The sequence below is a fragment of the Cygnus olor genome, chromosome 2 (assembly GCF_009769625.2).
Source record: "Cygnus olor isolate bCygOlo1 chromosome 2, bCygOlo1.pri.v2, whole genome shotgun sequence".
Classification (NCBI taxonomy): Eukaryota; Metazoa; Chordata; class Aves; order Anseriformes; family Anatidae; genus Cygnus; species Cygnus olor.
In genome coordinates, this window is record NC_049170.1 from 20,536,539 (window position 1) to 20,559,389 (window position 22,851).

The following is a 22,851-nucleotide window of genomic DNA, read 5'->3' on the forward strand; positions in this document are numbered from 1 at the left end:
CTTAAAATATGTTCATTAAAAGCATTTTTTAATCTGTCTGGTCAGATGAATAAGAAGCTATCACATGGGTATGTGAGCATCTATGCAGCAATATTGGTATAGAAATTCTGGTTTATTAAGTTGGCGATGCTCTTGGCACAGACTTAGTTTTGTAGCAAAACGGCTCTGGATACCAGTCCATGAAAATCACTCCTACAGATGAAATAATGCCAGACTGTAAAAAAGTAGAGGTTCAGGTATAACTACATCTATGACAGACACTTATACACTCTTGTTACTTAGGTGTGTGGACTACATAGATTAAACATTAAAGAAACAATGTGTGGTATTTCCAGGGCCACCAGGTGAACATGACATTTTTTTAAATAGTTCAGTTGGTAACTTTGGAACTTCCCCTGCATTCCCCAATTTACACGTTAGGTAATGTCCGTTTTAATTTTGGCTGTGATTCTGAAGCTATAGGATGTACAGTTTTATAAAAATACATTTATTGATTAAAATAGATTTATGCCAAACTATTAATACAAAAACAAATTTAGTAGGTTATTTGTTACATAAAAATACTATCCCATAAATACTAGCTGAGGAATTTTATACACGCTTATATATTATACTAGTAACAATTACTGTATGCAATTATAATACAAACATTTAACATGATAGATCATATTTTCAAAGAGCTTACAAACAAATTGGTAATACCCTGTGAGAGAATCTAAAATTAAGTGGAATTAAGTACAGAGAAAGAGTAGACCTCTAAGGGAAATGCCTCATTTAATTCATAGACATCTTTTTTTTGGATTGGAACTATGTGAAAATTGTTATGACAACTGAAATGTGAAAGGGGAGCTTCTTTGCATCATTATTTCAAGAGATTCTTACTGTAAAAATATTACAGAATCACAGAAACTTTATGATCTTTAAAGAATGCATCATTTAGATCACTTGAAACTTGCCATGATAACGTTATTACTTTTTTTTTTTTTTTTAACCTTATATGTACTTCACAGGGATTCCATTCTCCATCATACACTCTAAGGTTTCTAATTCAGTCTATATAAAGTATTTCAGTCTGAAGGTCTGAAGTTTTGAGCTGTGGGGTAAAGTGTGATATACCAAAAGATGATTTTTTAGATGACCATTTCTACTTCTTGGTTGGGTACTGGGTACTACTTTTGCAAGTTATATAAATCTGATATATAAACAAAAGGTATGTACTGCTTACCACAGATACTCTCTGATGTATTGGAAGTCTACCATAATATATACCCGGCCTTTTTAAAGTAATCTAAGCAAGGAATAAGGAAATTTACACCCTCTTCAAGGTTTATTTCAGGGTAATTCTGCAATTAAACTGCCTGTCAGTGACACGGACACCTACAGATTCAGGTTCACTCCACCAGCTCTCCACCCTGTCATGTACATCATCTCTAGACTGGAATTTGAATTGCCCTATCTGGATGATTTTTGACTTGAGTTAATATGCTCCTGTGAAGAGGAGGACATAATGTTCACGACAGTTGAGCACACAGGGATACAGCCTATGTGTGCTCAGCAGAGCCACTGATTTTTTCCCCTCTTTGGGGCCCCCAGTTATGTCTGGAATGTGAGTCTACCAGAAAACTGCTTGTTTTATGGGGCAGGTATATGGTTGTCCAAACCTAAGCTTTTTTCCTGTACATAATGCAGATTCCTGAACAGAAGATTAATGACCTACATAGAGCAACTGTGGGAGGGAAGAAGTGAATTTACAGTTGGAAGGATTCTCCGGAGGCTCAGAGGAATCTCCATAAAAATGTGGTCTCTACCCTTTTTAGGAACAGCATGCTCTGGACTTCTGAGCTTCTTAATGATAATGGAGTGTGATTTTCTTGCTTTTGTGGGTTCATTCCCTTAGTATTTGTTAACATTCTGAGGTTAACCCACTGCTCCACTTTACTTGGTTTCATAATGATTTATAAAGTCATGGCTCAGTTACTGTTTAAAAAATTGGTTTCCCATTGCACATAAGGAATGAAAGGTGGTTTTGAGTGAGAATATTATGAAGTGTAACCCACAAATTCTGAATTCAATACCTAGCTTTGTTATCAAATTTCCATAGGGTTCTGGGCAACTCAGTAAATCTCAAGACTCATCAACTGCTTAGTGCAGTAAATGGATGTGAGTGCACTAATACTAAATCCCTCTGCTTATAGGATGCCAGCACTAACTTTGTTAGCTAAGGATTTACATTCTTTAGCCCTAAAATATCACTTAACACAGCAACAGTTGTTATTTGTGTTAATTCCAGTCTGAGTGGCTTGAGACCATTTAAGCCATTAAAATGGCTTGGTAAAATCAAGCAGTGGCTATCACAAAGCTCAATATTTTACCATAGCATTTGTCCTGGCAATGTAGCTGACTTGCTACATCCAGAAGAGCAAAACTTTACCAGATTATAAGAATTTCAATTCAGTCAACCCACTGACTCCTCTTAACCTGACTGAAAACAAACACAAGACCATCAGGTCAACTTCTCATGCTTCCAGATTTACTCCCCCTCCACTTCATGGGTACAGAACCCCAGGCATGTCAGCTTCAATGTAAAACATACAACTATATGTCTTCTTTCACTCGACCTCTATTTTTAACAGTTCTTCACAGGGACCCATGCACTATAATCTCAAAGATGAGTGACCAGTGTAGAAGAGATTGTAGGAATCTGCTGACTGCAACCACTGGGTTAACTCCATGCAGAATAGGTACTTAGAAATACAGAAGATCACAGGAACTTTTTTTGTGCACTAGCTGTCATTCTACCACAGCACTGACAGCAACAGGAGCAAATGATAAGACAAAAGTAATGCAGTCTTAAAAGTTTACCAAACCTATTACATTTAGCCCATTAGATTTCCATTTAGATCTAGGTTAAACTGTTGAGATGGTATAAAGTTCACAAATTATGCTGATTTAACAATGCCTTTACAGTTAAGTCATGACAACTGTAAGAGTAGATACCTTATATCATTTTATACCTGGCTTAGAAAACCAAAGACATAATAAAATAGTGTAAGTCAAACTTAAATGTAAGTTGAAGTGTCTACACAGTTTTGTTCAGTTTAGTTAAACTGTTTTAAAATCATGCTTCTTTAAGCTAATGTGATGTTTAATACCTAATGTGATGTAAAAATGTCTAGAGGCCAAAAATAACATTTACTTGCTAGAGGATACATTCTAGTAGCAGTACTTCGGACTGAATTTCTGAAGGTTTGATTGGTGGTATTTTTTTTAATCATATCATAATCATTTTATAATGATAGCTTTAGTAAGATGATGGCAGAAAATTTGAGATGCAGTAAAGATGCAAGAAATTCTGGAAAAGACACAAATATCCTGTTCTAAGGAGCATTTAAATATAATCCAAAGTATCAAACAAACAAACAGAAATGATCATAACTTATCAATGCTACCAAGTTAAATGTCTTAAAAATAAATATTATTAATCTATAATCTTATTTTTTACCCAGAATGGATTAGTTCAGTGCTTTTCATTTGTAATTGTTTTAAAAAATACTCATGTAGTCCACTGGCCATTGTGTATAATATCTAGAATACATTTCATTATGTGTTTAATGCACAAAGAAGATGTAGTATTTATATCAGAGGTTGTTGCTTTTCCAAGCTATAGAGACTTATGTTTTCAGCTTTGAAAAGGCTTCAGTTCAATAAGACACACTTATGTAGTATCACACTATTTAGAAACTTAACATAGTAATAAAAAATAAGTTAGATAATTATTACCAAGCATGAACTAGTGTTAGTAACTATATATTTTAGCTGGAGTTCAGGATACAGAAGAAAAACGGGACTGAGCTTTCCCCACAATTTGTCAAGAATTCTTATGGTACAAAGAGCTCAGACAGCAATTTTTAAGGGAAATTAAGGAGACAGATGACTAATGGGAGCTAGATTCCAGGCATTAGGGACTCTTAAAAAAATTCTAATGTTGGGTAAATGTATCACTGTATATAAGATATATAAAAAAACTCTATCAAAAATTCAAAACTCGGGTCTGTATTTTGGTATTTTCTTAACCAGTTTCACAATTTTCAAACTCAAATTAAGGTCTTTATAAGGCTAATATTAATCCTGTATACCACGAATGTTCATATCCAGACCATTTTTGAAAAAGTCCACCAGAGTGCAAGCATAAGGACACAGACATTTCCTGTCACTGTGTATGCTGGGGTGGACTTACTCATAAATGTACAAAACAGCTTTCTCCATGAGGAAGATGTTTTCTACGTAGTCTTTTTTTTTTTTTTAACAACAATTTCTGAATACATTTTGACGAATGAGAAGAGCTAGCAGTTTCCCTGACACTTAATGTCCAACATACACACTTTTTTTCTGAGTTATAAAGCTGACGGATTGAGAGGGACTTATAGCAATCAAATCATCACAAGGAGGTGTTTAAAAAGGTCAAATGAAACGTTCAGATGTGCCGGCCAATCATCTAAATCATCCACCAAAGAGTTCTCAACAAGAAAATATGATATTGCTGTGGCTTTTAAACTCTTTAGTCAGCTGTGCTGTTATTAGAAAAATGAAATAATAACAGCAACTGCAGTTAATAACAAAATATGTTTTTTTTTTTTTTTCCCCGCATATATCTTAAATCTTACAAATACTTGCTATTTTAAAGAGAAATAAGATTCAGTGAAAATGAGGAGGGTATGCCAGCTGTATTTTATATTGTTTTAAGCATGTATCTACTAGGCATCTATCAAGTACATATGAAGAAAGAGGGAACACAGAAGAAATGTAAACAAGCAAATTTGAAATTGTTACTAAAATATGCCATGAAAGATTGTGAATGAATTACTGCACTAACTTGCAGATGCTTTTCTCATACAATTAAAAAGTCATAGAACTTTGACCTGAACCTGAAATTTAATTTAAATTTAGTTGCTGCTTTATAACAGTTGGTTTCCAAAGTTCAAGGCAGAGGTGAGATGCAGAATTTCTAAAGAATCCTCTTGTTGCACCCAACCAGATATTGACTGCTACCATCCAAGGACACATCAAAATATAGGCTATCAATAATCCAATATGGCTTTGGTTTTCCATTATAAAAGGTTCCCTTTCATCAGAGTTTTTCAAGATCTAGTATGAGAAAGTAAAGACTGTATATTCATGACCTGAAACAATCTACTCTTCTTGAAAGGCTGACAAATCACGGAGAATGAAAGAACATGCCTACAGCTGCAGAGGTTTTATCTGAGACTAATCTAGGGGTCACTGGAAAATTCAGTGCATAACTGAAGATTTATCAAAAAGAATTTCCCAGATTAAAAGCTACGTTTACTGTGTAAATGAGAAATCCTGATGTGTTGTTTTGCTTCTGTGTTATTTAAAGTCAGTTTCTTTTATTTTTATTTTATTTTTGTTTTATTCTGATTTTTATTTCAAGAATAAAAGAAAGGAAAATGAATAATCACATCAGTTGTTGGTTTGTCCTCCTAAAATGCAGCAGTGTTCTGCATGGGAACAGATGTCTTATATTTAAGATAAGTGATGCCACAAACCCACAAACTCACTTCACCAAGCAGACCACAGCCATCCCTCATTTTATCTAATAGTCAGCATTTTGTCTGCTTTCACAGGGTTTTTCTTTCCAGATCTTAGACAAACATAAGACAAGTGAAATATAATTCTGTTGCAACTCCCAAGCTGAGAAAAACCTGAGAAAAAACATATTTTAAAGCCCACCTTTTGAATTACTTTTGCTGTAACAGCATACTATTTTGAGCTGTTGATGTGATGCTCAAGATAGAGAGCTGCCTGGTCCCAGGCTCGCTGCCTGCCCTGGAGTGTCTGTTTGGAGGGCAGAGAGTGGGTCCAGCTCAGCTGGGAAGGCATTTTATGTACAGAGCAGTTGTGAAACCTGTGAGTGAAGTGCTGACTGATTCATGTGGTTTATTGACCTCCAAGAGCACTGGAGCACTTTTCACAACAAATAATATGTAATTTAATTTCAAGAAGAACCAGAAAAAGATTCATGGATATTCCCATAGACAAAATGCCTAACAGTACTGCTCTGAGTTCATAGCTGACCTTATTTGAAGACATCATTTCTGTGTCAAATCCATGTCAAACAGCCTCCTCTGCCCAGGGGAAAGGCAATCAGTGCCAATAATATTTCCCTTTACATCAGTGGAAACATAATTTGTTCCAATTTGCTCAGCAAATCACTCTCTGCTTTGACAGACTGTTCCAATGCCTGTAGAAATCAACCCAAATATTTCAATTCTCCTCAGTAAGCAAACACAGACCCAGCCTACACCTAATAACCTAATCCTATTCTGATAGCATTAGTCAATAATTCTTATTGACTTCAAAGGAAGAAGGAACAAACCTCAGGACTCAGTTCTTGAACCCACACAGAAGATGACAAGAGTAGTCTCCTGCAGATTCTGATTTAACAGAGACCCTTATCAGGGAACCAATTTAAAGAAAACTCTGATCTTATTAAATCACAGAATGGAATGTGAATATGTTATCTGTGTTCATACAGAAATACAGTTTCAAGATGGACATGTTTATTAATAAAATGTCACATCATAATGCACTACTATGAATGAATTTGATATACTGAATATCATCATTTAGAACTAGTATCATATACCCTCTTTGTACAATTTAATACTGTGTTATTATAATACAGGAATACAGTTAATAAATGTATCAATACATTTAAACTTTTTCTTTAATATGTCATTTTTTAAGAAGTTAATTAAACCTGTTTTATTAAAGACTTATAAAGAGAGCTGTAAATGTTTAATTTACTAAGCAGTTGCTAAGCTTATCTGCCCTTACGCTTTTCTGCAGAGATGTGGAAGTCTGAAGTCCCTTGGGAATCTGTTAAAAGCTATTTCTACAGTATGATTTTGATTAATGAATTTCAGTGGGGTGTAATTTGATAAACTGCTGACATTATTTACAAACAAAAGAATCATCTCTTACCTCCATTATCTTTTAGATGCAGCGCTATCTTGGTGTCATCTATAAAGGAAATTCAAAGTTAGCAGTAGCAAAATGCATATTTCTAGGTCATTAGTTGGTTTAGAAATGACTCTCTTTCTAATGCTAAACAACTTCCACAACTAAAAAATAATTTAGTATTCAGTTCAATTAGAATAAGATCATAGTGTTTTTACTTACAAGCAAGGCTTTACTTCCTATGAAACTGTTACAGTGTAAAGAAGGATTCAAAATACTGGTAAATAAGGGTACCAGAGGCCACCTCATAGCGCTTAGAAATAATTTATTTTTGTTATGCATTAATACTTGAGCATTCTATCATATTAAGGACTGCATGAACCAGCATACGGCAATAAAATGAAACAATACCTAGCTCCTCTTCTAAGAATTATAAAAAAGGTCTACCAGTTTTAAATCCTATTTATTTCCTTTTCCTCTTGTTGTGAGCTTTAATGAATAAAATCCCAGGGCAATATTAGCAGGTGTGCATATGGGAATAATTCTGCCAATGCAGTCCAAATCTTCTATTGATGGTTTCTGAACTTCTCTCACTGCAAACAAAACCAAGCCGTTTTACCAGTAGATTCCCACATCGTAATGCCTTCAGTTTAAAATTTCCTGTCACAGGCCACTTAGAAATTCTGCACACACCTGCTAGCTTCCCATGTGTTAATATCCAATTCCAAAAGAAATCTTGTCCCTACTCTGTTTTATTTTATAGATGCTATTTGATTAATCTTGGTTAGCTTTTGTATCCAACTGAAATTTCCCCAGAAGGAGGAAAAGAGGATATCCATAGAAAGGCAAGATTTAAGCAGTCAGTGGAACAAGGATGAGAACTGACACTCCATCACTTACCCAGCTAATTCATTTCAGAAGCCTATGGAAACTATTTCACAACTGCGAGCACTACATGAAAAGAACAGTGCCAACTAACTGAAAAAAGTGAACAGACAAATTTCAAAGAGTTCTTCAATTTTGGTCATCTCCAATTTTTGCCTGGCTAAATACAATACACAAGGTGATCCCAAATTCATTAACTCTGTCATGGAAGTTTCTTCACTACCTTTACCAGTGCTTTCTCCATCTAATATTTCAACAAATTTGGGACTATGGCCTGACAGCTACAGGAGCATGAACAACTCCTTGTAACCACAAGTTCTCCAGAAGTCTGCTCCCCCAGCACTCCCCCGCCTCCGCCAGTGCTCGTCACACTCACGCTTACTTTTGCAAGAGCAAGTTGCAATTTAAAAGTAGTTGACTGGAATTCCCTACTCTTTCCATTACCCCAAAGAGAAAAAGACAACATGAACACGTACTTAGTGGAAATATATTTGTTTTAGCGTTGTAAACGTCACATTTGTACAATAGACAAAAGCAATCTATACAATTCACCTTCTGTGGGCAAGCTAGTTGGCAGTTGGGAAGTGGTGGATCCTCTGGTGGTTGTTAAAACTCTGAACTTTGTTGTGGTTGGTTGAAGGATTGTGGTGGAGTATGGAGGTGTTTCTGTTGTGTCTACAGTCTTCTCGCAAATCTTATCTTTTGACTGTTGGGGAAAAAAAACACACAAAAAACAACAAAAAAACCATTCTTAGGGTGGACTGTCACTGAATGAAGAATTTAAGTACGGACAAGCTGTCACAGGAAAGAGAATGAAAATGGAAGCCCTAAATCAAGGAATTTCAAAAGCGTTTTTTTTTTCCTTTTTTTTTTTTTTCCTTTTTTCATTTGAAGTGCTTTACAGAGCATTCAGCAACAAAACTTACAATGTTCAGTTGTTAATGGCAATGCTTCAAAGTCATCCCTGAATGTCAAACATTATTTCCCCCAATCAGATTTTAACACCTAAGAATATAATTCAAATTATCACTCTTCTATTGTGAATACTCATTGTGCCATTGGTCTAGGTGCCATAAAAATTGTTAAAAAAGATAAGTGGGAATTAAATCATGGCTGTTCATAGTGAATAGTGTGAAGTTAACTACAGCATTTAACTAGGCTTTACATGCAGTAGTCACAGAACAACATGCATGTGTGAATGTGTGTATGTATTCAGCCTAGAGAATATTTACATCCCAAACTATAGAGCAACATACTAACTATATACCTATTATTTCTATAATATTAATAATATTACATGTGTTACAGATGTATAATATAATAATTATAATACAAAGTATTATACAAAAATATAAGATAAAAAATTCTTATGCTATATTAACATAAAATAAATAATATATGCCGCTTTACAATAATTTTGCTTTAATTTTCATAGGCAAATATTTCAACACAAATATGCCACCTTTTTTTTTTTTTTAATTAAATTTGTGGACACTTGTAGGGATTCTGCAGCTGTAATGAATGCTTTCTTTCATGGATCACACAGTTTTACAGGAAAATATACCCAATTAACTAGCAGCAAATGTCGGAACTGTCTGTAACTCTTGCTATCCCTATTCTTTTTAATCAGAAGTGGAATCCCACAAAGCCAGTTCATTTTCTTGAGATCTGCCTGTCAAAACCCAGTAGATATTGTCTGTCTTTTAATACGCATGGGTATTTGGTTGTTTTTTGTTTTACTGGAAACAATATATTACATTAAAAAAGGTATCGGTACCTGCATTATAATTATTCTGTAAATTTGTTCATGTTTTATCTTGAAAGCCACTGTTAATTTCACCAATGCAATTTCATCAAAATTTAGCTCAAAATATAACTTACATAAAAAGGAAATATTACTATAAGAATCCTCATTATTCATGATGATTGAATGAATACATCTAAAATTAACCTCTGCGCTAACTGTTGATCCTTCATTGAGCTCCAGCAGTCAGCTCAAAGAATCATTCTGGAATACATTATGCAAGCTGCTGTTTCTACTCTAAAGAGCCTGAAAGCTAGACCGTAAGCAGCAGTCAAGTAGCTTGAAACTTCAAATCAAACTATGAGTTTCTCAGATACACTTAGTGTATCAATAATTTCCTCTCAGAACATGCAGCAAGCCTTGGAGCATTAGAAATAGTGAATCTAGAAGAAAAAGGCAGAATTAGCAGAATAGTATGACTATTGTCCAGTAGAGAGGATGTTTTTGCATAGCTTCATCAACAGAAACAACTAAGTCTTATCTAATTACAGTCTGGATTAAAGCAATACAAAGATTGTGCCCTATAATAACAGATATTCCAAGTAAATCTTATTTTATATTCTTGAAGAGGTTGTGATACACAGACAATAAATCTCTCAGAAATTCCATTCTTAACAGCGTACAAACTGCAAAGCTGAAGCTTCAAGCCCGCTTACCAAGGCATTATGTAGGATGCAGTTATTTTGCAATTACAGTTATAGGACCAAAAAATTCTTCCATCAGACTGGATTTATATCATTACTTCTCTCTGCTTCTACTGAGAATAAAACAGAAAGTGCTTTCCTAACTAGACACTTGGGGCTACATTTTGCCCTTAGTTTCACCTGACGATATATTTCAAAAGGGCTATGTTGCTGAAACTCATGACAGAATTAGGACCTTTCAGCCATAATGGAAAATTAACTTTTATTTATTATTATTATTATTATTATTTTATGGCCATAAGAAGATTAAAAGTGTTGTAAATTAATTTCTTCCTATTACTACAATCCCCAGATGAAAACAAACAAACAAACAAACAAACAAACAAACAAAACCCCACCTGTTTCTAAAGGGAGGACACTAGGAAAGAATGAGCAGTAAAATATTTATAAATATATCTTGAAAATGAACTGCTCCAGTGCAGGAGCACCCTAAGTGTGTCTTTCATAGGAGGTCCACAGTCCCTGTTTGACAGTTCACCATTAACACAGTCAGGTATATTTTTCTCTCACTGCATCTCCAAGAAAGGAAATCCAAATGCCTTGTATTTATTTATTTATCTTTAATCTTTTTGAATTAATCTATGATTTTTTTTTCTGTACTAAATGATTTGGCCAGACTTCATAAGCAAAATGTAAGACATGCAATGCCTGGTTTTCACTTAAGATTACACTGCCAGAGGGTTTTCTGAGAGGAGGAACATTACAGTTTCTTCCCCTTTTCTGGCAAGAAAAAGAGAAGACCTAAGAGAAAAACAGTGCAGAGGCATTGTTATGAGGCAGGGCTTCTGGTACTTTTTTTTTTTTTAAAGTGTTTTCTCAGAGGAAGAATGTTTACCTCGTGTCCATTTTATTCCCTCAATTGGGAAGTTTATTTTTCTTTATTACGATTTACAATATTTCCACCAAATGACAAGGATAAATATAGGATGTCTTTGGCCTTGAAACCCTTCTTCATAATCATAATAAAAGCATCATAAGTATATGAAAGATCTCTGATGGGCTGAGGACTACTCACATACCTCTTCAGGGCAGCCACTGTCTACCCAGTCTTGCCGGTGACGGTCAAATCCACTGGAGCACCTTTAAATAATGAAATAGATAGATGTTGGCCAGATAGAAATAGGAGGAAAACAAGAACATTAGAGGACAGTAGAAGGAAAGGAGAGAATGACAGAGAAAATAAATAAATAATGTGATTTATTTTAAAATCCATATGATTCACATGGTATTACTTTTATTCAAGAGGCTGTTAAAATATGAGTCAATCATTTCATCCATTTTGAGCGAAAGACATTTCAATGAATGAGTTATTATTAACCTAATATTATAGGTTGATTATTTGTAGTTTTTAAATTGGAATGCTTCCTTTCCACTGGATAATTACACTTAAGACTGCACTGAGCCATAATATTTTTACATTTGATGTCAACCATATGGATGTAAATTGGATGAATTGTTTTTGTCCAGTTTTCTTAGCCAGGAAAATGCAAATCTACAAAAGATGTAATGAACCAGTCACTGCTTTTATCAGGCAAGGGGATCTGAGACACTGAGATACACATATTACTATGCAGTCAATGTTCATGGATTTAGATAACAGATCCTCTGAACAGTGCTCATGACAATTTGAGAATACTAGAGCTGCTTCTACCTCCTCAGTAGCTGTAGAAAATTTAAGTTGCATGCATATTTCTTATCAAATTAGGTGATGTGAATAACCTGTTTGCAATATCCTTTTCTCATTTGCAATATGTGACAAAGAAATTTTAAAGTAACTTGTAACGCTTTAATATAATGATTCCCCTGGCAACCCCCCATCTAGCAAGAGTGCTATCAGCGTTTATACAGTAACTTAGAGTTTCCTAGACATGAGGTAGCATTAAAAATGGAAAGCATTATCAAAATTGCAAGTAAATAACTAAACCATCATGCCCTGCTTTGAAAGAGGTTCTCCCAGTTAGGGTTTTTAAATTTTCTTTGCATATCCAGATGATATCTTTTGGCATCCATGGCCATAACATATCTGATTGTACAGCAAATAAATTTCTCACTGCCTTTTGACAAGACTAAGCAAACAAGTAAGGCAACTACTATGGTTGCCTTACCTTAGGTAATTTTTGGTTCTCAATGTAATGAAAGATGTCAAGACGTCAAATGCTACCCTACTTCAACTAAATATGGGAAACAGGGTCCACTTTGGAAGAATGGAGCAATGGAATCATTTTTATAGTAATAAATGGAATGTAAACAACCTTAACAAGTCACGAAAAAGAAGTTTACAAACTTCTTTGTATAATTATTCTCAGCAGAATCTACAATGTTTTTGATGAAAGATTTTGAGAAAATGTTCATTCTTATTTGCTATATTTGCATTGATCCTCATTCCACCATTTGCAATGTTGCTAAAAAAACAAAACAAAACACCAACCCTAACAAATGTCAGTTATCACTCACTTTAAAGCAACTGACTTTCAAAAACCTATTACAGTGAAGAAAACAAATCCCCGAAACAGAAATGTGTCCCAGAGAAGTACAAAGACTTCCTTCTTTCCTTTCTAATGCACAGGAGTACAGATTAGCACAAAGAGTTTTTTCTTCCTCCTTGCTGACTGGTGAGTAAATGAATGCTGTGATGGGACCTGTGATGGGAGCTGCCTCCCCATCTTTGGGGTCTTCTGCCTCCATGAATGTTTGAGAGAAAAAGAAGGACCTTGCTAAGCAGAAAGAAATAATGATATATTACAGTTATGAGTAGAACATAATGTTTGGAAACCTCAGCTCACACTTTTCTCTGAAATTTGAAGAGCTTAATTAGTAACTTCTGTCTTGAAGGATAACTTGTCTAATTTTCAGATGTACTGAATACTAACAAACCCATTACATTTCAGTCATACTGCTCTGACTAAAATCTAATGGGTTTGTGGGTATTCAGAACATCTGAAAATCAAGTTCAATATTTAGACATGATATCAAGTCACTCTCTAAATTCCTGCAACAAAGGCCATGCTAAATATTGCCATGCTAACTCAATCCTGACAGTACTTAGACCTGGTAGGGATTAATGAACCTTTTATTTTAGACATAAAAGTATCTAAATGGTGTCAGACTTAAGACTCCGAAGTGAATAAATGCTTATCCCATATCCACTCATTTACATTTCTGAAGTTTCTTCTGACAAACTGTTGAAATACGGTGGCAAGAAACATTAGAGGTGTTGATTCTTCCTGAGGAATTGACTAACCATCAAAAATTCAATGCGACACACAGGGACTTGGAATGGCTCATCTAAACATGTGAAACAGACACTTTTCAGATTAATCTACTTCAAACAAAAACATATTAAACCCTGGACACTGTTTATTTATCATTTGCTATCGAAGCAATGGTGAGTCCAAACAGTATTGTCAGAAAGCAGCTTTTTCAGGAACTAGATGTGCTGGGCTCCAAGGAAATCTGTTTGTGAACTTCCTTTGAGACATATGTCAACCACAGCCAATACCATCATTGCTGTGTCATTGAGTTAGAATTCTGGGAACTGTAATTTCAGTGCACCACCAACTCTACTGACTGCATTTTTAAGAACTTTATTTAGTAGCATAGTGATAATTCCCTGTTGCCATTAAAACATTAGAGCAGATTTGATTAGCTATGCCATTTATGCCATCTGTCAACATGGCCTTTTTATAACAACTTAATTTTCAAGCGATGACCCAAATCTGCTCCTGGCAAAGCAATAACAAAGATGTTCTAGCAAATGAGAATAGGGACATTCATTAAATATAAGGAATTCCAGGATTTGTGTGGAATTTGGGAATACTGATTCAGAGAGCAAAGTAAGAATTAAAGCTTTTGCATGCCTAACAGTGATGATTTGGCATAATTAATGCAGCTGAGTCTGGGTAACAAAAAAGATGTCAGAATCCTTTCTATTGACTGTACATAGCTAGAAAGGTGATGGTGATGTCATCAGTTCTACCAGATGCCATTTACCTCTATTTGGCAGAGCATATTTAAATGACAAGAAGCGTCCATTTAGTGCATAACTCAAACTTCTGTGCTTTTTCTCTTTAAAGAGGATTAATAATAAATCAGATACCCTTTATACAGGAGAGTTTATCTCAGCAAGGTTTAACTTATAAAAGCTAAAAACATAATGGAAAATTATTGGGAAGGAAAGGACAAAGTCTGGATGGAAAAATCATTTCACCAGGTTGAGCTGGTATGCCAGAGTCATGAGCATTAAAATGCACAACACGTGCGCTTTTAAGCCTACTGTTCCTTTTTTTTTCTTTCTTTTTTTTTTTTTTTTTCTTTTTTCTAGGAACAGAAGGGCATTCCAGAAATTTGAAATGATTTCTTAAATACCATATAATTATTCAAGTGAGTTAAAATACTTATTGACGCCTCTAAATAAAATGTTTACCTGGAAAATTAAGTAGAAAATTGAACAGAAAGAACTCTTTTCTGCCTTGAACCATGAAGTTTCCTTTTTGTTCACATCATGGAAAGAAGAGATGATGATTCTAGCTACATTGTTTGAGTTGCTTATAAGAAGAATTAGTATATTTTAAAGTGGAATTTCTTCACAGGCTGAGGAAGATAGAAAGCAAAATAAAACACTGGAAGCCTTGGTCTTAGTGTCAGTCCAAGTGAAAAATAAAACCATCAGTGATTTTTTGAGAAAGAAATATATCAAGCATTATGTTTGTGCTCAGTCTAGCTTTGCCTCCCATTCCCCCACAAAAAAAAAGCTCCATTTTGATTCCTCCATCTTTTGAATATCACTTTCTTGTCACACTGTGCTACCTGGGACAAGATTGTCCTTTCCTCCCTTTATTATTTTCCACTGTCTCTTGGCAGAAATGCAGAACTTTATCACAGCTCAATGTCCTTACGAAGTTGAAGTGTCACTGTGAGTGTCTGTGGTATGAATTTATATGGTATTTGAATGGTATTTACAATTATCAGCTAGCTCAATACATCTAACCATATAGCTAAATTCATAATTCATAAATGTGTTGTCTGTATTTATCTTATACTTGAACATATTGCTTAATTAAACTTTATTTCTGAAAAGGATGACCTTTTGAATAGTTAGAAGAGGATTTGCTCCTACCCTGTTGTAAGGTCTTCTCTTGAACAGCTAAGATGACGTGCTTAATATGAGGGTTTTGAATATACAGTACTACAAACAGCCTGTACTATATTAAGGCTTATGACAAAATCAAATAAAATTGCTAAAGCAGAATGAATGTTTGATGCAGAATATCCATGTCTGTAGCACCATTATTGTCTTAAGGTTGCATACCTCAAAATTTACAACATGCAGATGATTGATAAAGATAATCAGAGATTAGTGGCACACATCCATGCAGGCAATCTAGAACCTGATGATTGTTCCACAACTTTATATATATAGAGAAAATCTCTCTGAGAAAATAGAGTTACATATTCTGCAATGTCATGTAAACAGGGAAGTGAGAAGATGTTTAAACTTTTTTTTTTTTTTTTTACTGTACAAAAAAATGTCTTTTATAGTTAAAGAGATTGAAACAGGTAAGAGTTAATATTTGTAACTCAGACACAACATATGAATAGGCAGTAAAAATAAGGACTCCCACTGGAAATTCTTGCTGCTGGAAGAGCCTAAGAATGAAAGTGGGTTAAAAGAGGTAAGTTTTATTTTAAATTCAAATAGAAAGAAAAGAAAAAATCCTAGTTAAAGTGGGAGTTGTCAGAGTTCTGATTAAAGAAGAATAGGAGAATGTTTTCTATAATCTTACCATCACTTACAACAACAAAGGAAACATGCTGAAAAGCAGATAAAGAATAAAATGGAAGCTTTTGCTAAAGGCTCTGCTTTGAATAACTACAAGGTAAAAGAGACTGTAAGAAGAGCCTAGAGTCAAATTTGTTAGGTTATGGTATCAAATTTTCCAACAGAATCAGCAGAAAATAATAACAATCAAATCTCTGGGAAGGAGATACATTGAAATTAGTATCTGATATTAAATTACATTCTCCACTGCCTTTGAGTTTGTGCATTTATATATGACCAAAGAGGTAATTGCAACAAAAGTTAGTAGAGAATGCTGATCTGTTGGCATTGCTCATCAAAGTGATCTCTTTAATTTTAGGGTGGATGCTCCCATGAAGATCTTATGTTCCCCCTCTCAACATTAAATGTTACATTTCCTTCTGGTTAAATAAGTAAAAAGGAGTGGCAAACTGTGTTTTGCAAACTACTTTATACTGTTTTATACGGACACCATCCATAAGTGTTATTTCTCTTCCTTTTAAAACAAAAATATGAAGGTCACCTTTGGGGAAATATTTCCTTTTCCACTTTAGAGCTGAGTATATGGAGCACAGGAGAGTTTAAATGATTCGGTTGAGATAACACAGAATTCCATAACAGCAACAAGAGTTAAGCCCAGATTTTCTGAAAACCAGACAAGCATATATTAAGCCACAGCTGCTGTGCTTCCTACAGTACTCCCAGATATAGGAATATAAGACTGGAAAGGATATTGAAGAATATCAAGTCTCAGGTAGCGCGCATCAATATACAGGTCTCATTCATACATTGGCCAAACTTCATTCTTAGTCATTTACTTTTCTTAGAATTTTGCTCCTTTATAAAATCCACTAATAGCATTAGAAGTAGTACAGCCCTTGTGACAGGACGAAAGCAGTCTGGTTCCTAGAGATACTACTAAATATGTCTGTTTACATTTCTGTTACCACACACAAACCCACAGTGATTGAGCAATACTCTACTTAGTTGTTTCAGTATCAGCAGTCATCAGCATCTGAGCAGCTAGAAAAAGAAATGCAGAGATATTATGGTTTAGCCAAGCTAGGTTACTGGTCCTGTCATATCACATTCACAAATTGAAAAAAAAGTAAGAAGTCAAAGGAAGCAGAAACAGTTACAGGAGAAGAAGGCATAATGTGACAAACTGACTAAGTAAGCCAGTGGTTAAGATGTTTATAATTTAGGCAAACAAAACAAAAGAATGTTCTGCATAAAGAACACACAAAGTTTTGAAACTCCATATTCACAGTACTGCATTTGTGGGGCAGAAAGAATGGATGAATTAAGAAAAACATCTTCTGTAAAGCTTCAAAGAATTCTTCAGCTAGACATAAAAAGAAAGGACATAAATCATCCTGTAACTGATTATGTTTGAAGGAATTTTAAGTTCATGAAGTTCTCTCTCTTCCCTCCCCGCCCCCCCAAGTATTCTAATCATTTCTTTTTCTCTAAAAGTGAGTCCAATTCTGAAGTTCACATTCAGCAAGAACAGTCTGTAAAACAGAACAGTTGCAGTTCATCGATTTCATCATTAATTGTAGATATTAATATTTGTTGTAATTTCTGTTGAGAAACAAGTGGTTTCTTTAATGTTATGTGATAATGTAGATATTGGAAGACTTAACAGAGTTGAGCTGAAGGGAAACTAAAGAGGTAATGGTGCAGAAAAAAAAGTCCCAATGTTTAGGAAGAATACTAAGAAAACTTCATTCATTTCCATGAAATTGGCAATACCTCCAACAGGGAAATGTGACAGAGTCCCCACTGTTTTGCACACTGTAAAGATCAATGAAATATATATGCTATAGAGAATCAGTAGACTATGTTGAAAAACTGAACAGTTTTCCTTAGCAGTTCTTAAACTTAGATTATCCAAATTTCATGAAGAGACATGCAGATTTCAAGTTTGCCTAAATTAAAATTTCTGGCAATATTACATAGCGATACATGTATAGGAATATGTAAAATTTAAAATATTATGCTTACAAAAAAAGACTTCATTTATGGCCCTTCCTTAAAGAGAGATATCTAGGAGACTATTAGACAAATATGACTTCAGTGATGCTCAAGTTATATTGAGGAGTACATCCATGAGATTAGTGCCTCTGGAAAGAAGTTAAGACTATTGTGATCATTTTGGCTCCTTCTATACTAGCAAAATAAACATGCCTAGAAATGCTCCTTGGCACTGAGGACTACTGGCACAGGATGGCCCAAGCCCAAACAAGAAAACTCTCTCAAACTTGAAAAGAAGGAGGCTGCATATAAACTGCCAACTAACTGGGAATAATCACTGGAATATTCTAACTCCTACAGTGTGCCTGGGCACTGTTCTGGACAGTGCTCCTGGGGATGGATTAAAATCACTTCAGGGAACATCATAACTATTTAATTGTCCAAACAATGAATTTCTAATGCCCAGGAAGCTTCCCATCCCAGGCTCTGTTTAATTTGCAAGAAAATCTACATCCAAAAATATTTGGTATGGGAAGATGAACTACAGCTGTACAAGTGACTGTTTCTGTATGACCATGGAACTGACCATTAAACAAATCTAACTGGGGCTGCCATTCTGCGATATATTTCAGTGAAACTAAAAAGTAAAGAAAAAGAAAAAAAATGTGCAAAAACTTTCCATTAAAATGCATGATTGATTTAAATACTTGTTTTATTTAATTCCCTTGTAATGAGAGCATTTTCTAATGATGAGTGAAAGTCACAAAATTGGCAGAAGACATTAGATTTCTCTATAGATAGCAATACAGTAGGTAGGATGTTTATATGAAGGAAAGCAAAATGAAGGCTTCCACAGCAATGCATTAACCTGCGTTTTATAAAGTACCCTAGAGTCAGGCATGATTGCCTGAGCTCTCTGTCTCCACTGAAGTGTCGTGAACAGAACCTGGAGGTCTTCTGAATTGGTTTGTCCTTGGTTTTGGCTCTTTCTCTTTTTACAAACACTTGCAATAAGAAAAGAAATGGGCAGTTGAGTAAGCGATTATCTAGACCAACAATTTAGGATATAATGGGGAGGTGTAATAGCTCATTTCTGTTATCTAGTCTCATGAACATTCAAGTATTTTGAAATAGATACACAGCAATGCATTTCTGAAAACATCCCATTTTCTGACAGTTAAGGAAGAAGTCAGGAACTATGAATTAAATTCATCTCAGGCATGAAAAGGAGAAAATCTGATACCCTATTCCTCACTAAATAAAAGTTCTGCCAAGAACTATTAAGCCTATTGGACAAAATGTACCTACTGCACAATCATCATTTTTGCTAATCCATTAATGAAGCTTTTTGTGTAACTGAATTTATCCGACAAATTGTCCTGAAGTCATAAAGCTTGGAGTGGTCACATTTGTGTGTTTTCTAATAAAGCGTTTGAAAAACAATATATAGGAAGACAATATCAGTAGTTTCGGAAATAAAGGTAAGTCTTCCAGACAATGTCAGACAAATTAGCTAATAAATGTTGTCAGTATTAAAAAGAGATGAATTGGGACTTTACACAAGCAAAAAGTGGAACAAACAGTCTGAGTACCAAGAAAACAATTTAAGTAGTGTAAAGCATCTGTAGAAAAGACAATCTGTTCATATCTAATTGTTTCAGGTAAGATATAGTGAGACAACTAAAGAAGAGTTTGGGACCCTGACTGCATTCCTCTGTCTGAACCTGTGTTCACATGGAGGAGGTTCCCATCTCCAGGTGCCAAAACCTTCTAGAAGTTCTGTCTTTGAATTCAGGTAAACCAGGTAAAATTTCTGCCTTAACTGGTAACTTTCATCTCAGTGTTTTTGAACTAATCTTTACTTTTAAGATTAAATAACTTTTTTTAAATATATATTTGTTCTTATTTCTGTTCTGTATTAATGTAATCATCCTTCACATATATTTCATGATACAGTTCCATGTAAATTAACAATGTCTTGTCTGCTTTACTTTATTTACCTAGTAAATAAACATGCATGAGCATGTTGTTAAGTATAAATCTTTTAATTAATTACCAAAAAATACATTTATTTGGAAATCAGCTAGGCTGTAATACCTGGTATAGAAAATGAGTCCTGAGAAGGCCCATTGCATTGCATAGAATGATGACCAAAAGTCTGAGATATTTCTTAAAAGGTCTAGAAAAAAATTGCATTCTGAGGAGCCCTTTCACAGACAAGTGTCAACTTTCACCAGCTAAATAGGAACATAGCTGAATCCAAACTTTCTGGTAGTAGTTATCAATGTTAGAAATGAACAGATTAAAACGAAAACAAACAGAAAAGAATCTGGGATGTCTGTGTGACTGAGCATGGTGCAGTTCTGCCAGGAAATGTTTAATCCCAGAGTGAATGCAGGTTTAATAGAGGAGGGCAATACTCACTATTATGTCTGTAGCATTCCCCAGGATAAACAAATAGTGCAGAATTAAGTTTGAACTCAACTCTATTGAGATTTCAAAGATTTACAGCTAACAAGGAAATTGCAGTCCTAGATATGAATGGTTCATTAAAGACAAAGTGTTTTTTTTTCTTCTTGTTCCTATACAATAAGTGAGGAATAAAAGGGTACTAGTGTATAGAAGAATTGTAAAAGTTTCTACAGAAAAGAGCTGTGCGATTTACCTATTTATCTGGTGTTTTACCACTATTTTATCTTGTGTGTCTTCCAAATTAAACATGGAAATTAAACAAAAATTTGTGGTCCTCCTTCCAAACAAATCAGGAAAAGTAAATATTTTCAAAGGTGTAAATAACAGATGGATGTCTGCTTTCCCTTCTCTAAATGGGATTTAAGTACTTAACTGTCCTCTGTATCTTTGATAACTACTTTCTGTGTTTATTATGAGACACCTTAAGAATGTGAGATATTTGACAGACCTACAAGAGACAGATTTGGTTGGGGGATGATTCAACTCTATAGAGTTCTACAGTGTATCTACTGCACTGGCTGGTGTTGCTGTAATATGTCACAGGCCTACAAGGGCTACTGCACCTTTGCTGCAGTTCTGGGTTACAAGACTGAACATTTTAGGTTTATTTGTACTAATCATAGGAATTGTACCTGACAATCTGTGATCAAGGAGAATTACAGAAATTCCACAATAATTCCATGGAATCTAGCTACTAACAAATTCCACAATCTTGTCCAGCTTGTAAAAAGGCATTTATTTGATATTTATCCCTGTATGGATGTATGAATTTCAGTGAAAAGCTAGTTCACTTGCATACAGGCTAACTTTCCATAAAAATACATTAAGAACTCATGATCCTCTGTGTTCCATAATGGAACTTAGATTTCAGTCTCACTGAAGTTTACACTGTGTTAAAAATAGTATTGCTATCGCACTTGAGAAGATCTAAGATCTTGTGAGGCTTCCTTCTCTGTATTTCAAACAAAACCATCACTAATCTCACTCTGGTTTAAGGAAATACTTTGTTCATTAAGCACTTCTGTGGCAGTTTCTTTTCTTGCTTTGCTCCCATCAGTCTTCCCATGCACATAAAACTCTCAATTATTGAATACTGATTTCCTAACAGATTCTTGCAGATCATGAGTTCAAATTAGCTTGTCAAAATAAGAGAAAGCATCTTGAAAAGGATTTGAAGTAGTCGGGTGTGGAGGATTTTTCTGCTAAATAAAGTATAGATTTAGTTATCATACCATTCTCATCAGTAATGTATCAGTGCTGACAAACCTACACATTCATTCTTGATATATTTGTTGCACTTGATAAAAATGACCTATTGCTGTCTCAACACAACTTTTAAAACAGAAGAAAAATACATGGCATTTTAAACAGAGCAGACTGATGAAGGGCCAGAATTTCTACAGAGAATTTCTGTCTGCTCTGTACTCAGGAAAGAAACAGTATTCAAGTTAGAAAAATAGTACTGACACTACTTCTCATTTATCATGGGCTAGATTTGATCTAATTCAACAAACCGCTTGTTAAGACAAGTGTTAGGACTCTGACATATTTTCATATAAAACCACTCCAGCATAGAGAACTGCTGTTGGTGGAATACAAATTCTAGAGACAGATAGGCTGGGCACATTTCTTTCACTTTGCCTGAAGCAGCAGTATAATCAGCAAATTCATGAAGTTATATACACTGATAGAGTGGAATACATTTTACAGAACACACTATATTTTAAATCTCTATCCTTTCTAAAGCATTTAAAATGAGATTTTCCCTGTCATTTGTATATGAATCTATTACACTGATTGGATTATATATGCTCCCTCTGGTGGTTTACTTAATCCATACAAATTTTTTTTTTCTTCAGTAATTCTATGGCTAATACTGTGGATGATTTTGTAATAACAGCATGGTCCTGTCAGTTAAATGGTGATGGAATAAAACCAGCTTGAATAATAATCAGCAAGTCTTCTCCCCATCTTTTAATTTAGAATTGAAATATGGAACCCTGAAGCAAACAAACAAGGAAAATTAAACCCTCAAATATTTAAAAACAGTAATTATTTAAAAGTGAGCATTTGAATGAAAAATGAGCTCTACAAATTGCAGCACAAGAAAGTAGAGATGGGAGTAGAAAGATTTTTCAGGCTGATGAAGTAAAACCTCCTTCCCTGCACAGTACAAAGTGTTTTGACACCTTGCACTGCAGTGTCCAGGATAGTTACTTCATCCATCAAAC

At 34.6% G+C, this 22,851-nt stretch overlaps 1 protein-coding gene across 1 annotated transcript in view; it reads right to left on the reverse strand.

The window, feature by feature from the left end:
- PLXDC2 (plexin domain containing 2) overlaps nt 1-22,851 on the reverse strand; it is a 266,237-nt gene that overhangs the window by 16,725 nt on the left and 226,661 nt on the right. Inside the window, exons 10-12 of the mRNA XM_040546250.1 lie at nt 11,394-11,454; nt 8,419-8,572; nt 7,006-7,044 (exon numbers count right to left, since the gene is read on the reverse strand). Of these exons, the coding sequence (XP_040402184.1) occupies nt 7,006-7,044; nt 8,419-8,572; nt 11,394-11,454 (254 nt within the window). The remainder of the gene's footprint in view (nt 1-7,005; nt 7,045-8,418; nt 8,573-11,393; nt 11,455-22,851) is intronic.